The sequence below is a fragment of the Diadema antillarum genome, unplaced genomic scaffold (genome assembly GCF_040938485.1).
Source record: "Diadema antillarum isolate AM-2024a unplaced genomic scaffold, OU_Dant_1.0 seq00002183_RagTag, whole genome shotgun sequence".
Taxonomy (NCBI): Eukaryota; Metazoa; Echinodermata; class Echinoidea; order Diadematoida; family Diadematidae; genus Diadema; species Diadema antillarum.
Genome location: NW_027272820.1, coordinates 109,237 through 124,098, shown reverse-complemented (window position 1 = coordinate 124,098; position 14,862 = coordinate 109,237). Strand labels below are relative to the sequence as shown.

General features: G+C 36.6%; 1 protein-coding gene across 1 annotated transcript in view; it reads left to right on the top strand.

The window, feature by feature from the left end:
* The window catches only part of LOC139714170 (basement membrane-specific heparan sulfate proteoglycan core protein-like), a 104,345-nt gene that overhangs the window by 12,244 nt on the left and 77,239 nt on the right, over positions 1–14,862 (top strand). The window contains exons 10-21 of the mRNA XM_071625887.1: positions 479–590; positions 2,971–3,087; positions 4,363–4,484; positions 5,205–5,291; positions 5,597–5,714; positions 6,542–6,682; positions 7,148–7,333; positions 8,009–8,104; positions 9,526–9,609; positions 10,518–10,636; positions 12,880–12,991; positions 13,315–13,428. Of these exons, the coding sequence (XP_071481988.1) occupies positions 479–590; positions 2,971–3,087; positions 4,363–4,484; positions 5,205–5,291; positions 5,597–5,714; positions 6,542–6,682; positions 7,148–7,333; positions 8,009–8,104; positions 9,526–9,609; positions 10,518–10,636; positions 12,880–12,991; positions 13,315–13,428 (1,408 nt within the window). The remainder of the gene's footprint in view (positions 1–478; positions 591–2,970; positions 3,088–4,362; positions 4,485–5,204; positions 5,292–5,596; positions 5,715–6,541; positions 6,683–7,147; positions 7,334–8,008; positions 8,105–9,525; positions 9,610–10,517; positions 10,637–12,879; positions 12,992–13,314; positions 13,429–14,862) is intronic.

Genomic DNA, 14,862 nt, shown 5'->3' with positions numbered 1-14,862 from the left:
AGGTAGAGTTTGAAGTCAGTTCATCAAAATCAGTCAAAATGATTGGATTTATGTTTTTGGCATAATTTTGTAGTCTAACGTATCGTCTGTCAGCATCGGAAAGACAACTTTGAAAGTGGTTTTCTTGAAACGCTGATTTCTTAAAACACTTGACAGGCGCTAATAAAATCATCGATATCTCCGCAACCGAGTACAACCGAGTCGTGTCATGTATGAAAATAAATTGGAAGAATAAGGGAATGATGTCATATCATTTTCAAATAATTGACCTCCCCCAACTTTCGGATCCTCTTTATAGTAGCGGGTCACATATGATTGTTTTCTTTGAATAACAATGCAGACACTTTCAAGCACATAAAATGATGTAGTGATATCTCTGTCATACTCCCAGTCTGATGCATCCTAGGCCTCTCCATGAGAGATTTTTTTCCCTCTTTCAAACATGATCCTGGTAACATTTTTTTTTTTTACTTTTCAGTCTTGCTGATGTTTCAATGGATATCAGTATCCCAGAAAACAATGGTAGGGACAGAGCAGTGTTTGTTGAAGAGTGTGTCTGCCCAAACGGCTACACAGGAACATCATGTGAGGTGAGGAGCTGTCTTTACTGGAATATCCTTTTGATCTATTTGACATTCACTAATAGGTTCTTCAGAATGGTCTCAAAATACTGAATACGCTGAATATTTCGTGAGGATTTTATTTTCGCGAATTTCGCGAGTCAGCTGCTATTCGCGAAATTAAAATCACATGAAAATATTGACTCTAATGCTGATATGAATTTGACGTACGTGTATACATTTCTCTGTTCAGTACAGGACCCTGCAATCGCGAATTTAACCACTTGCGAAATTGTCGGGAAGTCCCGATTCGTGAAAATTTAGACTCGTGAAATATATGGCATATACAGTACTCAGTCTTGTGGTTGCCTGCTTATGATGTCTCTGTAGCATCCACATAAAGCAAATCATGATTTAGATACAGCGATGTGAAGTATTCTAAAATTGACAAATTTATGTGTCTGTAAATTACAATTATGTGTATTTTCTATTTGTTAAAATCTATGAATGAAGCATAAGCTTTGTTTTTAATGATACCCTTCTTCTTGCTACATTGTTGTGTAGTCATGAAAGTGGAGTGAAGCTGGGTGAATATTTCTGTGACAGTAATACTGAATGAATATCTCTAGTTTCATTGGTAACATAAAGACTTAGATCTTGAACAGAGTCTGAACATTGAGAGCTGTGTTTTCTGCTTTTTAGAATGTTGCCTGGCATAATCTGCACAAATGTTTCGATGTATGTAGTCAGAACATGAATTTGGTCATAGTCAACATTTTCATCATTTTTAAGCCCCTCGCTAGTGTGCTTTAGTGCTTCAAAATCTAAAATGTGAGGTAGGGATGAAAATAACCAACATGGAAATTAAATCAGTATAATCAATATTAAGTATTGTTGAAAATACAAAATGTGAACAGCAGTTTTATTCAAAAAAAGTTTTTCTAGAATAAACTGTCACTGTTATGGTTTATTCAGAAAATAAGTGATATCTCCTTCTATAAAATGGGTTCAAGAATGTAGCCAATTGGAAGCACTGAAATGAGTCATGTTTGCGCTCATGATTTTCTCACTAACATGCATGACCGTGCAAAAAGTGTGCAACGAAAAGTCATAACAGCACGGCGTGTTATCCTATGGGACATTGCAGAGAAAGCGTACACTGCTCAGTCACTGACGTCACAATGTTTACACTAGCAGTGCACACTCAATCAGTTGTTACAAGTGCGCCGCGCGCTACTATACGTGCTGTCAATCCTGTAAACAACTTCTAGTTCGGGCTGCCAGCCGGCCTTTCTTGTGCATAATATGTGGCGTACGTATACTCTTATGCGTACTTATATGTGTGGGATTTCCGAGTGCGACGTGCATAAATGTTTGGGACGAACATCTTCGGACATCTTGACTTTTAAGCGAGTGCTACATGTAGCTGACTGGTATTGACCCACAAAGGTACATGAAAAATGCTGTTAGTTTTCAACCCATTTTATAAATCAAATAGTGCACAGGTTTAAGTTTGTGACGTTAGTGGAGATGCAGCGCACTCGCGGGTATTTACAATTGTGAAACATGCACGAGGCGAATGCACTCTCACCTGTGTATTATTTGCATAATATTGATAATTGCAGATTAGTGATTTCTTTTTTTTTTATGGTAAGGTGTTTTGTAATACAACTGAACTATACATTACGCATCAAATGTGATGATTCAAACATTTTTTTTTTTAACCACTGCTCCCAATGTTGATAGTGGCTTTAAAGCTAAGGGTCTCAAAAATCCATGTGTAGACATACATGTAACTTAAATTTATTTGTGTGTGTGTGTTATTTTTTACTCAGTTTGACAGCGTGTGTCAAAATTCTTCTTTAACCCTGATTTGTTATTCAGTCAAATGTATGTATAGCTGTAAAGCAAGTTTTGGCATACATTAGGAAGTTTTGCAGAAGCAGGGGCTACATTTTTTAACAGTGTCTTCAATTTATGTTCAGTTTACCATTTTGAATGACTTATGATGGTAAACCATGCAGAGTTGAATTTGCAGGGGAGGAAAAGTCTTGATTCTTTTGACGTGCCCAAGGGTCATATGTTCTGCAGTCTCACAATAAACTGAATGTTCTAACTTATATGCCACTGGTGATGTAATGTAGAAAACACCCTAATTTGTATTGCTGAGGTAACCATAGTTGTTCATTGCATCGTAAAGCTATATTTTCAGCATTTTCATCAAGTATTGCTGTACCAAAATTTGAAGGAATTAAAACCAGTGAGAGTAATGTTGATTTCATACATTTTGGTACTGTGCGCACTGTTATTGGTTCAATTCCATAAATGTTTTATCCTGTTTTGTGTTTTCTTATTGAATCCTCTCAATCTCATCCCTGATATTCTTATAAATTTTCTCTCACTTGTTAAGAGCTGTGCAACTGGTTACTACAGAGTTTCAGCGACAGCTGACAGCCTTGGTGTGTGTGAACCATGTCAATGCAATGGACATTCTCTCACTTGTGATGCTACAACAGGAGAATGCACGGTATGGTATAACCAGAGGGAAAACTTTAATTTGCCACTCAACAGTCGGTATCAAATTGTGGTTTTGAGTGGCAAATGGTAGGCAAACTTAAAGGGACTGTACAGTACTGGTTGAGGTGAGGATTCAGGTTTATAACATTCCTGAGTGAGTTAATGAGAAACCTCTTATGAAATATGAAAGAGCATGTGATTTTAAAAAGGATTCATTGGTTTTCCAAATGGCTGAGATATCAAAAAAAGTGATAATAATAAAAGGCGACAGGCCACACCTTTTATTAGGATCTCTTTGTTTCACCTTGTTTTTTGATATCTCAGCCATTTCAAAATCGATTTTCATTAAATAAACTTTTGATTCCTCTTAGAATTGCATGCTCTTTGACATCTCATAGAGTGGTTTCTGAATATCTCCCAAAACATTAAAAGCTAAATCCTCTTCTCAACCAGAACTGTACAGTCTCTTTAACATGGCGCTAAGCTTAAATGAACATCGCGGAGGTTGCTAGGAGCATACCTTCTATTGTCAAGAGGTGAAAACTGTCTTACCAATGCCCGAAGTGGGCGGGGGGAGAGACAGACAAATTCAAATTTTCTTTTCTCACATTGTAAGTAATAAACTACAGTAGTGCTATGTGTAAGATTAGTGACTGACTGCAAGGTGAATTTGCAATACACAAGCATGAGCATGAGACCCCCAAGTTTCTTGTTTTTGTACCAACTGTAAGATTTTAACATTGTAAAGGAGTAATTTGTCATAGCAAGGGATGTAATGTTGTTAGTTGGTATGGGTAGCCCCTGTGGGGTCCCAGTGGTAGGATGCTTTAATGGTATTGTTTTTAGATACCTGTACATGGAAAATGTCAAAATTGTTCATGGCCATTTTAAAGGAAAATTCAATCTTCTGCACAAAATCATCTTCCATAGGGGTGAGAAATGTAAGTTTCATTCATTTCTCTGTCCAGATGTACATTAAATTGTATTTTATGTAGATTTTGCATCTCTTCACACTTGGAAGAGTGTCCATTGAAATTTTGGAAGGGCCCCAGTCAAGGTAGTTTCATTTAGGGTCAAGGTAGTTTCCATTTAGGACCACCACATGAAGGTTACAACAAGGTCAGCTTTATTGTGGAGCTTCAGTGAGCATCAACTCACCCCCCTCCATAGAACTCTTCCTTCAGAGGAAAGCAGAATGTCATTCAGAATTCTGTGGAAGATTTCATGATATCTAAAGTCCCAGTTGTCTGTTTCTAGGTGTGATATTTGGTATTATTTTACACAGGCATGTACTGGAAACACAGTGGGACCATACTGTGACAGCTGTGCAGAAGGATTCTTTGGTGATCCAGTGAGAGGCATACCCTGTCTGACCTGCCCCTGTCCTCTTACCACCTCAGGAAACCAGTAAGCACCAGTCACTCGTCACTATGCACCTTCCTTATACTGATATGAAGATATTTAAAGATGTTTAAAGTGATGCAGAAAAAGCTAGTTTAAAGAGCTGTCAGTATGTTATGTTACTTGCTGCCCATATGTATTGTAGTTAAATTATTTGTCACAATCATAGTACAAGCGATGCTAACAGTTAACAATTGATGTAAATTTCAGTGGGATTTCTACGCAAGATCTGTCAGCTGTCATTTTGCATTTTCAGTTGATCAAAAATATGAATAAATAGTGAACAGAGGCAACCATTTTGATCCTAAGGTTCAGAATTTTGTTTCTTTTAAAAGGCTTTTGTTCACCAATGGTGTCCTGAGAATTATCCTTACTTTTCCAGAACCTATTGTTGACATTTGAGATCAATCTCTTTTTCATAAATTGCTTTTTTTTTTTTCATGACAAGGAGTTTCATAAAGCTTGTGTCAACATTCATAAATAAGTGAACAATTACTACTGTATTTGCTCTCCTATGTTTGAAGCACAGACATACATTTGAATTATATGAGTGTATAATCAAAATGAATTTATAAATTTTTATTTCATTTAACTTACTGTGTATAAAAGGCTTCACTGGGTACAAGGATTAAATATTTATGTTGTAAGATGGGAATTAAGGAACTCTTTATCTTGTTTGTGTCTTGCGGGACATAATCTGATTGATGTGAGCTTTGTGTTGGCTAGGTTTTCCCCAACATGCCTGCTGGACAGTGATGGGTCAGTGACATGTGATGCCTGCCCTACTGGCTATGGAGGAAGACAGTGTGAGAGGTGAGTATCACAGGAGCTCCTGTCCTCCTCAGTTATGTGGAATATTCAACTAAAATGGTTAACATCATTCTGTTTCTTCCATAACAAAGGATTTAATCAGTAATTCTTGTTCTTTCTTTTCAGTATTTCTTGTTCTTTCATTCGTTGACATTAAACTTTTAGATTCCCTTTGTATCTCTCTGTTTCTTCCTGTGTAATGTACTGTACAGTGTATTTGCTAGGTGTCCTATTTTTCATGTAGATGACTTCATCCTGGAACCATAAAGTGTGATAATATGTCTTTGCTTACCTCATGACACTACTAGCTGTACCCCACCCTATATGGGAAACCCAACCATCCCAGGAGAAATCTGTATTCCAGGTATTGGTGACTGCAGTGCTTATGGAACACTTCTACGCACTGGATCTGACTGTATCTGCAAGGTGATCCTCCATTTTATTACATTGCCACAGTAGTTTGGATAGACTCATTTTAAGGGCTACACATACATGTACATGTACATGTAGGTGTATTTAAGGTCTCCCTTCAAACAAGAAGTGCTGCTACAACAAAGCCTGAGGGACTTGTGAAATCACCTCATTGTATTAAATTTGTAAAAATAACCTTGATATAACAAGAGCTACTGTATACCTGTTGTTTCATACTGAGAGCACACAGTATTACAGCAAGATTTACACATACAGCTACCACATATTTTAAAGTATGCAACATGCATTTTACTTAAAGCATGTCATTAAGTTGCTTGAGATAAGTACTACAAATAGTTTGTTTTGTATACGGATTTAGGTACACACATGTACAAATTTATGATTGAAGAGTTAACTTGGGGAAGATATTTGAATTTGTGGAAATGCATATCTTCAATAAGCCTGATTGTACATGGAAATAGTCTGGAATAACAAAAGAGTTAGAATAACTGTATTTTGAAAGTAGCGAACCACTAGAGCAAACTTAAAAAAAGAACAACAACAACAAACATATGCAATAGGAAATACTTAATTTTATTCTATGAGTAGAAATAAAATTTTTAATTTATACAGTCAACCTCGCATAAGTCGAATCTATTTGGACTTAAGAAATAGCTTCGACTTAGAGAAAATTCAACTCATAAGGAATTAAATTCAATAGCATATAAAGAGGAGGAACTTGAAAAGACCTTCGACTTAGGCGATTATTCGACTTATGCGAGGTCGACTTAAGCAAGGTTGACTGTAGTAACTCATCTTTTCATTTCTGTATTCTGTCCCAGAACAATGCTGAGGGTGTGCTGTGTGATCAGTGCAGGGAGGGAACCTTTTTCCTCGGCCCTGACAACCAATATGGCTGCATCCGTTGCTTCTGTATGGGGGTGACCACTACTTGTGACAGTACTGTTCAGTATAAGTCACAGGTGAGCAGTCCTTACACTGATGCTGAATAGCAGGTCCAAGTGGTAGCATCATACATTGCAAGCTAAAGTTGATCCCCAAGATTTTCCAGATCAGAACAGTTTTGATTTTCTGAGTGTGTACAAAGTGTTCACAGCTGACATAACAAGTAAGCAACAATGCCTTGCCGACAAGTATTCATGCCTAGCCAAAACATTTTGGTTCAGTTTCTATGATTTCTTATTTTTGAATTTGTTATTTGTAGTAGGACAAGTGAGGGAGAGTGTTTGCTTAGCAGTTAAATTCTGTGACACACCATGTCACAGGATGTTGAGTAAGATGAAGTTGAGTTTATATGTGAACAACAGTATGCTCAAAACAGTATCTTCCTCATGAACCAAGTGAATTGTCAAGTTGTGCAGGTGTTTTGTTTAAGATTTGTTCCATTTGTTTCTCTTTGATTAAGACATTTATTTTATGTTTTCCAGGTAAATGCAGAATTTTCTCGTGATTCCCAAGGAGTGGGTCTCAGCAACCGTGACTTCACAGAGAATGTAACATCTGCAGAGCTGACAGTTAACTTTCGTCTGCGGGAGCTCACCTACTCCCTTTTTAGGAATCTGCCTGCTGACACATACTACTGGGTCTTGCCTGCTAGGTTTAGAGGAGACAAGGTGTGTTTCGTCTTCATAGTATGAGTTTCTCTTTCTGTAAATTTATATTAGAGAATGCTCAAAACAAGAGACTGCAAGTGAAATGAATTTTTTTACATGTTGGATGATCAAAGCTTTCCCATCAAAGCCACTTTGCTGGAAATATATGCATGTAAAAGAGCAGCAGTCAATGAAAAGCTGGAAACATAGTTGTGTGAATGTCAATATAACCAGCAAACATGAATTGCCATGGGCCATTCAAAATAGTGGGTCTTTTTTGTTGTTGTTGTTGTTTTTTTGTCATTCTAGCAGAACATCTCTTCCATAGGACTTTGCATTACATTTGATGCATTCCATCCAAGTCTTATCAAAGTTGATTCATTAATTGATCATAACACTGTGTACTTTAGCAAGTCTTACATGATAATGAGGAAAGGAATGTTGTTTGTGTAATCAGTAACTTCTTGCTTGCTGGTTGATACTCTGGTTTGAAACTGATAGAACCTTGAACATCGAGGAAAGTGTAAATTATTTATTACAAATTTGTGCTTTGTTTACTGAAAGGTTTAGACGTGTATGTGAATGTTCTCTCAAGAAATTGATAAGGATGTTTTAAACTGTGGTGGAATTATTGCATAGTTTAAAATTAGTGACTCCTTTGCAAACTCTTGTTTCCCTTCATCTCAATCTTTTCAGGTGTCTTCGTATGGAGGATTTCTTCGGTACACAATCGTTGTGGATAACTATCGTGGAGGTTTTGCTCCAGAGGATGTGCCAGATGTAGAAATCTCGGTATGTCCATCATCAGTGACACTCATCTTTGAATAATGAACTTGTGCAGTGTTTGCTGTTAAAGGAACTTAAAATAAAATTATGTGTGGAATGTAAATGGTGTCCACATACCTATAATGGTTTGCATCAATTTAAATACATAGACAATTGTGTAATGCATGTATTGTAACAGTTGTACTCTTATCATTTTCATAGACAGATAGTACTTGACAACAATACTATGCATATGCACCATCTAGTATCAATAGTGAAGTATGCAGGTACGAGGTATGTATGAAGAGCATGTGCTACAAATGAAATACATCACTGGCCAATCCTAACAACAACAGTAAAGAAAATCCCTCTGTTTTAAGAGAACATTTTTTTTTCTGTCCCTATTTCTCAATTCGCAGATCCCTGTGCATCAAGAGTGATAAAGACATTATGTCTCTTGGTTGTCTGTCCATCTATCCAACCGGATATCTGTGTATATATTTTGAAATAATTGTTCAATAACTATAAATTAGAGATTCCTCAAATTCTTTGCAAAGAATCATGACAAAGCAATTGCGGGAAAATATGTTTGAGAAACTCAGAAAGGTCAAGGTTTAATGATCAAAGTTTACACTTTGTTGTTGATGAAGCCACAGGGTGAATGCTGATAACTGATATTTTCATTGGCTTTCACACAGTTTTATCGTGTGTAGAGCATTCACCCAACAGACTTAATGCAAACGGCTGGTTGGAAGCAGAAAATGCACCAAACAAAGGCAAATTCATGATGTCATTGATGCTGATTCATCAGACAGATCATTATATTATATTTCACAAAATAGATTGGGAGAAATATATGGTAATGGCAGGGTTTCAAATATAATTGTTTATCCTATTGCCAAAGAAAAACAACAATAGAAATTTCTATGTTTAGTGCACCCTTTATTATTTAACTTGTAATGTATACTGATTTAATATGAGAGGTTCGTTGACTTCATACTAAAGATCAGCTGACAAATGCCAGACTCTAAGGAGAAACATGTTTTGAATGAAATTGGATCATAACATCCCATCAAAATGTGAGGAATATTTCAACAGATACATGTATACATGTATGAATTGAGTTAGCTGTTTAAAGTCATCTGACATGCTATTGGAGACAACCTCAGTCACTTGACTGTAAGTAAAAGTAGGCCTATGATTAGCTTAGTACAGAAAGGATAAAAAATACTAGTGTTACTGGTATATTTCTTGTGTTGGAGAATTGAATTTCTTTGTCAGTGAAGGTGTGCTAGTTGAGTGTAATTTATTTTTTTAAACGTTTGTGCATATTGTGAATTTCTCTTGGGGAACATTTTTTCCTCAGGGAAAATGCTGATAACCCATTTGTGCTATCAGGATATTTAGCCTTACTGCTGTAACATTCAAGCCTTGTTATTCTTTTCTAGGGAAATGGAATTACCTTGGTGTACTACAGTAGGCAACAAGTTTCATCCCGTACTGACGCATCCTTTAGAGTACCTTTCTTGGAGGTAAGATCATAGTTTGCATGTTGTTATTGGAGGTCTAGTATGATTCAAAATATAGAAATAAATGTTTCATGTCCTTGAGTGGAATATTTCATTAGGTCAGTAGTTGTCATTTGTGTATGTTGGAAATGTGGTTTCAAGAATTTGGCATTTAATTTGTGTTTTTACAGAATTTTGTTTGTAAATGATGATTGTGATGATAATGCTAAATCAAAGAAATTGTGAGATATGACAGATGTAATCATACAAGATAGTATTTTTGTATGTCACATTCAGCTTCTGAGTAGTATCCTTATAGAGGGCTCACTTCATGACTTCAGAATGTTTTATGTAGACAATGTGTTATTGTTACCCAGTCACATTAGGGCATGTTGTGTGCATGCCAATAGTGCACTTTGTGTGGTTGGTATGGATACAACGCAAACCTTATTTTTATGTGATTACAATTGTGCAGAGTTTGTTTCATTTTTTTTTTCGTTTTGAGCTTAGAGAGAGAGGAGAGACACATAAATACATAAATATATGTTATGCTCATCGGCGATTACATGAAATAACTATTTATTATCCAAAGTTACCCAGCATTGGTGATCACGTATATCCAGGATTTTAATATGTTTATAATTGAGTGGACAGACTTGGGCTGTTTATTTATGCAGAATAAAAAGCCATTCAAACCAGAAACCTGTGGCAGACGTCATCATACAGTATGCCTGTCCAGCTTACAAGAACAAGAACTCAACTTATGTCCCACTTGCATGCATCTACAATGTATGACAGTAGCTGAAATGGTTTCATGTGCACCAATTCAGTCATTTTAGTGTGTGTAAGTACATTACAGCATATAACATGAAATGATGCTACACTTGGCAAGGCTGTTTGAGATCTAGAATTTTGTTGTGTTGTATCATCAGCAATACTGGGTTAGACTGGATCAGGAGCCAGCCAATAGGGAGAGTCTAATGATGGCACTGGCAGATCTTGACTACATCATCATCAGAGCTACTTACAACTCTCTCACCAACACAGCCAGGTACAGTAGGTCTGCGTGCTACCCTATCATATGATAGTATGCACATATGGACTACTTTTGGGAGCATAATGAATATCATTGCCCTAAAGGGATCTCAACTCCGTGTTATGACCTGATGAGCTTGCTGCGTGAGTCATAGCAGGGAGCCTGAATCCCGACAACAATAATAACCAATAATAATAACCAATATTTATATAGTACTTTTACTAAACAGGCACAAAGCGCTTTAACAATTTTAACAAAATACAAGAAATCAACAACATTTTCCAAACAAAACAAAACAGAGAAAGCACAAAGCAAAACAAATAAACGATGACTTTACACTTGTCAGATCACTAGCAGTTGAATTAAGTCAGAGCTATAAAGAGGTCCTACTTTTGGAACAAATAAGTTTTCAACAGTCTTTTAAATTGATCTGTGTTAACTGCTGATTGGATATTGGCAACAATACCCAAACTGAAAGCTGTCTACACCTCTTTTATGTACAGACTAGAATTTACTGAAATTTAACTTGGTTGATCACAATCACGCTAGCCATCCGACAGCACTATTGCTGCTTTTGTATAACTATGCCTGTTTGTATGTGAGGCACTTTCACATAAGAAAATTTCTTCAAAAAGCTATGGGGATCATGTCAAGTCTCCGCTGTGCTAAAAGCATACACGAAGTGGTGCCGGAGGCATTATGTTTTCGGGTTGTCCGTCCGTACGTACGTCCGTCCGCTTTCGTTTCAGCGATAACTTGAGTAATATTGACTGGAATTGTACCAAACATGGTCCAAGTATAAAGTATGATGGGGCAATTACTTGATTAGATTTTGGGTGAAATCGGCCAAAGGCCAAAGTCAAAGGTCAAGGTCAAATCATGAAATTGTATCCGATTACGTGATAACTCAAGACTGGATCGAGCAAATTTCACCAAACTTTGTCGGAGGATGATGTATGATGGGACAATTACTTTATTAGTTTTTTAGTGAAATCGGACAGAGGTCAAAGGTCAAAGACCAATGTCAAATCCTAAAATTTATCTGTTTACGTGATAACTCAAAACTGGATGAAGCAGCTTTCACCAAACTTGGTCCAAGGATGATGTATGATGGGGCAATTAGTTGAGTAGATTTTAGTGACATTGGCAAGAGGTCAAAGGTCAAAAGGTCAAGGTCAAATGCTAAAAATGTTGCTATTTCCCCCATATCTATGCAATGCTCGAAGGTATTTTCTTGAAACTTAGTGTAGACATGTACTACTGCATAAAGATTCTCCAGAGAGAGTATCATGTCATAAGGTCAAAGGTCAGGTGAAAATGTTGCAATATCACTTTTCATGCAAATGGTTCAATGTATCTTCATGGAACTTGGTACATACGCATGTACTGACTGGCAGGGATTTTCTAGGGAATTTAGGGGTCATGGGTCAATAGTCAGGGGTCTAAGGTCAAGGTCAACTCCTCAAAATTTTACTATTTCCCTCATATACTAGTATATGCAATGCTTGCATTATTAGTTTTAAAACTTAATATAAACATGCATTACCTAATGGAGATTCTCTGGGATATTTCCAGCCAGAAGGTCAAAGGTCAAAGGTTAAGGGTAGAAGGCCAGGTTTCAATGCCCCCCCCCCCCCCCAAAAAAAAAAAAAAAAAAAAAAAAAAAATCTATTTTGTACTGTATTTACACTCTTTCTTCATACCTTGGAAATTACTCAATTCATAAACTTATAAAAGGGTCGGTCAGAAGTCAAGTAAAAATTCTCAATTCCCCAAATATGTGTACCTGCACTCTTAGACAATTATAGCAAACCCAGTTCAAGGAAAGTGAACATTCAAGATATTTCTGACAAACCTGTCATTTCAATATTTTGCCAGTTATGTGAAACTGTCATCACACATTGTGAAGACATTGCACTATACACCTATTGGGAGAATCATGCATTATGGCGGAGGCATCAGTCGCCATAGCGACATTTCTAGTTTGTTTCTTTTATAGGATTAAGGCTACTAATGTAAGTACAATTAAATCAATAATCTCATGGAAGTGCTGCAGCCTGTTACCACCCTTGTCAATCTTAATGTAAATCATGACACGTTAATTTTTTTTTTTAATTCTATAGCGTTCAAGTCACAGTCAGTTTTTGTAGGCATAATAAAACCTGAAAATTAATTGGCAACCAATGAAATATAGTGATTGGTAAGGCATTGTATGTAATATATGATACATGTCTTATGTGTCCTCCCTTCTCTTTTAGCCTTCGTGATGTGAGCTTGGATATAGCAGAGCCACGTAACACTGGACTAGGAAGGGCACTCTCTGTGGAGCAGTGTATCTGTCCCCTCGGGTACAGGGGTCTGTCTTGTGAGGTAACACTTGGCTTTATTCTCTCCTCCATACTGCCATGGTCTAAAGGATATTTCTATGTAAGAAGTTCAGGCAACATGTATGTACAACCAAATTTTGCCCTGTTGTTTCCATTTTTTTTGTGTTTGTTACAAACTGTTCTTAATTTATTTACGTTGTAGTCTTTTCTTAGTTTCCAGAATTGATTTATAACTACCATGGAAGGAAATGGTTGAAGCTGAAAACAACTCCAAGTGCCACCATCATTGTCCTATCATAATGAACATTTTATGGAATCAATGGTGAGTGCAGAGTTGTGTGATCTGTTTGTTTTCATCCTATTAAGGATTGTGATGTTGGCTATACTCGATCTGGAGGTGGACTCTACCTTGGCACTTGTGTACGCTGTGATTGCAATGGCCATTCCACGGACTGCCATCCAGAGACAGGAGAATGCAGGGTAAGGTCCCGTCACTGACTGTCCCTTTCTTTTTAGAGACTAAATACTATTTTTTTTTTTTGGGGGGGGGGGGTACAAGTATCTTGAGGGGTATGTTTGATATGACATGTTGAAATTAAGTCTTATTTTTATAAGCAATTATCTTTGATGTAACATTTAAAATGTTCATATGATTTCACCCCAACAATTACCTTATAGTTGCACCTGTGATGTGTTTTTGGATGAATCATGGGAAAGTTTTGGAATACTTTGTATGCATCTGCTGCTCTAATATATTGTCATATTGAATATGATAAAACAACTATTTACAGATACCTATTTGCCAACTCACTAACCCACCTTTCTTTACATTCTACCTCTCACCATGCAGTTCACTTAACCAGGAATGATGTGGTAACATGTTTTACACAAATATTTGGCTTCATTGCACCTTAATGTGTTGGCATTGTGCATTCAGTTTTGACAAAATTAAGTTCAGCGTTGTTCTCTAGCATGGTTTTGACCATTTGTATGTTTCTCTCTGTTTTTGTGCTTGTTGGGCTTTTAAGCTTAGGAGAATATTAATGCAGATTTTATTCTGCTCTTTAGGAATTGATTTGATTTTTGCAATATTTGATTTTGAATAGCAGAAAAGGCAGGGGACCTGGATAATGTTGATGCATCCATGACACATTTCATATATAATTTAAAGTATTCTAGCAATTTTTTTTTTTTTATAGTTATTATACTTTTGCAATGTGGATTTAATCTGCAGTGCAGTATGCTCATCTTATATTGGTCTTTTTTTTCTCATGAAATATATTGCATGAAAATTCAAGGAAGGTCATTTCATTTCACATTTTGCATGCTCTACATAGTACTGTAAATGTTCGCGTGCATTTTAATTCCGCAAGAGCCAAGATTCATGATAATAAAACGCACGCAAAAGTTATTGTTTACACTATATGCATTGAATGTTTGAGGCAACTCAAAAAACATCATGCCGCGAAAATATTGTGTTTTACAGTATGTTTTAGATGAGCAGGTATCTTGATATCTCAATTTTTCATAAATGCATGTAACACTGTTATCAAAACTGTGCCATGTGGGATTCTTGTTTGCCAATTTAGCATTATTATTTTGTCATTCATGTTGTCTTTGTCTGTTTTATATTGTGTACCTATTCTCTTTCCACTTGTTGTGATTAAATGGTTATAGGTTGTGAGGAAGGGAATTCAGGCTATTTTCAAGTTAGCTGTCATGAATAGAGTATACAGGCCCATAACTAGGGGTGTTCAGGGGGTTCCAGGGAACCCCCCCCACCCATTTGCGAGCAGCTCAAAAAAATAAAGAAATAGAAAAAAAAAAAATGAGTCATGGAACCCCATTCCCATTAGATTATTGTGGTTTCCTAATGATACCGCAATGGAGGAAAAAAGTTGCAGTTCTGAAATA